The sequence below is a fragment of the Arachis duranensis genome, unplaced genomic scaffold (genome assembly GCF_000817695.3).
Source record: "Arachis duranensis cultivar V14167 unplaced genomic scaffold, aradu.V14167.gnm2.J7QH unplaced_Scaffold_165934, whole genome shotgun sequence".
In the NCBI taxonomy this organism is placed as follows: domain Eukaryota; kingdom Viridiplantae; phylum Streptophyta; class Magnoliopsida; order Fabales; family Fabaceae; genus Arachis; species Arachis duranensis.
The window spans coordinates 3,153,077-3,156,895 of record NW_026264258.1 but is presented as its reverse complement, the minus strand read 5'-3'; the positions used below and the strand labels follow the sequence as shown (position 1 = coordinate 3,156,895).

At 33.5% G+C, this 3,819-nt stretch overlaps 1 protein-coding gene across 1 annotated transcript; it reads left to right on the top strand.

Annotated features, from left to right (window-relative positions):
• Positions 1 to 844: 844 nt before the first annotated feature.
• LOC127743853 (protein HAIKU1) lies at positions 845 to 3,038 on the top strand. Its single transcript, XM_052256031.1, has 2 exons — positions 845 to 1,041; positions 1,510 to 3,038. The coding sequence occupies exon 2, from the start codon at positions 1,517 to 1,519 to the stop codon at positions 2,606 to 2,608; it is 1,092 nt and encodes a 363-aa protein (XP_052111991.1). The 5' UTR covers positions 845 to 1,041; positions 1,510 to 1,516; the 3' UTR covers positions 2,609 to 3,038.
• Positions 3,039 to 3,819: the final 781 nt, after the last annotated feature.

Sequence of the window (3,819 nt, the reverse complement as noted above, 5' to 3'; positions counted from 1 at the left end):
TATTTTTTTAAATTATAAAATAATAATATTATTTTTATTACTTTTTTTTTCTTTTTTCATAAATTTCAAAAATAAAAATTAAAAGCGCAGACTAAAGGCATTCTATATTTATAATACATATGGATAGAATAGAAAGTTATGACAATATTCTTTTTGATAATTCTCTTTGTACTTTATTTTTTAATTTTTCGATTTTATCTTTTTTTAGTAAAATATTATTTTTCTTTTAGTATTTAGACTAAATTTTAAAATTGTTCGTAATATTTTAAAATTATTACAATGTTATCCTACTATTAATTCTGTTAATAATTTTATAACAGAAATGCACACATAAATATTATAATCTATAATAAAAAACTAATCTCATATTACATTACTGAAAAGTAGAAAATTAAATAAATAGAAGAAAAATAATACTAGGATATAAAGGAATTTAATAAAAATATTATTCGTATATTAAAATTAGTTACTAATATATTTATATATAAATATATATAATTTAATTTATTTTTAATTTAAGAAGATAGGAAAATGACACAAATTTTAAATTGTAGAATACTACCTTAGTATTGGATAGTTACCATTGGATAATACTTACTCATTTCAACATTTAAAAACAATACACAATCCTTATTATTACCAAACAAGTCCTCTTTTCTAGTCTTTTACTATTTTCCCCATAAAAGCGCTTTCCCCTTCTCTCTTAGCCACTTCACACGTTCCACACAACGTAATACAATTCCTTTTATAATAATTTAATAAATTATTAAATATAATAATATAAATAGTTTTTATAAATAGGGCTTTCCCTTCATTTCCTTATTCTTATTAGCTTTTGTTTTTTTTTTTTTACATTTTTCTCTTCTCTTTCTGTCATTTCCTTTTTCTTAAAAGGTCTCATTCAACTGTTCGGGTCCCTCTGAAGTCAAAGTTCCAATCTTTTCCGCAATCACAATTCTGGGTCTTCATTTTTTTTTTGTTTTCCATCGATCTACTTAGCGAGGTTCTGATTGGGGTTTGGTTGAAACTTTCATCAGTGAGGTATTTCTTTTTTTATCTTTTTATTTTTCGTCTTTTGCTTTCATAGCCTTAATTTTTTGCTACTGTTTCTTGTGATTCATGTATAGATAGACCTTAATGAACGATCATGGTGATTCTAGTAATAACAGTGTTTTTGGGTGTTCACTGAAAAAAAGAAAAAAACATTATATTAAAAAAATGATTCCAATTTGTTTGACTTCAAAATGAGGTGGCGACTGTTCATTGTTGAATTCTTGAGATTCTAAGGGGTGAATTTTATTTTATTTTATTTGTTGTTTAGTTTGTGAGATTTGGTGGTGGTTGTGATTTGATTTTGAAGTTCTGTTCTGAGTATATTAAAGAATTGGATTGTTCTGCTATGGAAGGGTGATTGAAGCTGCGTGCGTGTGTGTGTTTTTATTTATTTTTTTTCATTGTTAAAGCGAGTAAATTGGTGAATTTGAGGGGTTTTATGTTATTTAATTGTAGAGAAAAAATGGATAACAACAAAAATAGGCATCATGGTGGTGATGGCAATTTGGGTGTGAACAAAATGGGGAAGAATATAAGGAAGAGCCCTTTGCATCAGCCCAATTTTGGTAACAATGGGACTTCTGCCGCCGTGGCCGCGGCTGCTATGGGTGCTAGACCTCACCAGCCTCAGCCTCAGGTTTACAACATTAGCAAGAATGACTTCAGAGATGTTGTTCAGCAGCTTACTGGCTCACCCTCACTCAACAATGCTACTCCGCCGAGGCCTCAGCAGAATTCGCCGAAGCCACAGAGTATGCGGCTGCAGAAGATTAGGCCTCCCCCTTTGACGCCGATAAGTAGGCCTCCTCTGAGGCCACCAATGCCTGCGCAGGCCCCGGCCGCAGCCCCTGCCGGCCCTGCAATGGTTCCGTATAATAATAATAACAATGCTTTGCATAGGCCTGGTCAATTTGGACAGCCTGCACTGAATCCTCCTTTGCATCATCCAGGGGACATGTGGGCTAATACGGCCGAGTCGCCTATCTCGGCTTACATGAGATACCTGCAAAATTCAATGATGGATCCTGGGTCAAGGGGGTCAAGGGGTAACCAAATGCAGCCTCAGTCTCAGCCTCATGGGAATGCTCAGCATCAGTTTCAGCAGCATCCTCATCAACCACCACCTGGTCAGGGGAATGTGCAGCCTCCGAATCCACCTTCATCCGCTTTGATTCCTAATCCTCATATGCCTCCTATGATGCCCTCATCAAGATTCAATGGTCCACATCCTCCAATGAATGGAACTAACCCGCTTGTGCCGAGTATTCCTTCTCCACAACCAAATGGCCCTCCCGTCTTACCTTCTCCGACATCTCAATTCTTGTTACCCTCGCCAACCGGTTACATGAGTTTCTTGTCCCCTCGTTCTCCTTATCCGCTGCTGTCACCCGGAGTTCAATTTCCAACTCCTTTAACACCCAATTTCCCTTTCTCACCCTTTGGACAGTCAGGGCTTTTCGGCCCTGGCCCTCAAACTCCAGTTTCTCCAGGCCTATTTCCGATATCCCCTTCAGGCTTCTTTCAGATGGCAAGTCCTAGGTGGAGAGATCAATAACCTTCATCTCCGGCTGCATGCTTATCGGTGGCGCTTCATTCTAACCGAACTGATCGTAGTTCTTGATAGAATCTTTGTTCATTGGCAATGCTATGTACAATCCAACTTTTCAGCTGCTTTTAGGTGTCTCCATTTTCTCATTCCTTTTGTTTTGTCTTTCTTTATGACTAATAATGGCTGCAACCTGCAACCCTTTTGCATTGACAAGCTTTTGCATTAGGTGATTTGTTTGAAGATTAGAAAGGACAAGGAGGACTCAGCTATATATAATATGAAAGCAAGTAGGGTTACAAACAATATTTGTTATTTTAGGGTAGGTCATGCTATCTTTATTTTTTATTTTTTGGGTAATATAATGGATTGGATTGGATTGCATAGTTGTTTGATGTCTTAATTTATTTTCATTCTAATATCAAGCAGTTTCTCATTTTGTTTGGTGTTTGTTAATGTTATACCATTGAAGATGACTTCAAAAATGAAATATTACTCTTCTTGTGAAGCATTCTTGAATCCATTAATGTTGTTACAAAAGTAGGTAACCTTTTACTATATTCTTCATGAGCCAACCTTTTTTGGTTCTGTGCTCTTTTTGTACTCAAGATGTTACCCTTTTCAATGTAAGATGCTTGTGTTAGTAAGTTTTAAACATACTAGATTTTAATGTTTTTCATTATAAGATTCCATAGGTTTTGTATTTGAACATCTAAAAGTAGGTTTTTATGGAAACCAAAATCTAAAGTTGATTAAGTAGGTTTTGACATGGAATATAATATATTTGGGTGCTCAAAGAAACATTTTCGGCTTAGATTATCATATATAATTAAAAAAAGACATTAGAAATAGTTAAAAACTTAATTTATATTTTAACAAAAAATATCAAAATATCATTACAATTTATTTTAAAAAAAATTATAATTTATATAAATGCCGTGTCTTTATATCTTGTAAAAATTAAAATTTATGTATCTACAAGTCTCGTATCGTGTATCCGTATCCTGTGTCCATATCAGTGTCTTTTCATTGTAGTTTTTTTTCCTCTTTTTGTTACATTTTTTCTTGAATTTTTTTTGAAAATATTAACTAAAATGGTTGAAGTCTAAGAGGAAAAATAGCTAAAAGCTTTATTTGGTATTAAATTTGGGGTTTGCATAATATTAGGGGTTTTAGTTTCACTTATTTAAGTGAAAAAATAGTTAATTAAGAGTAGTTTT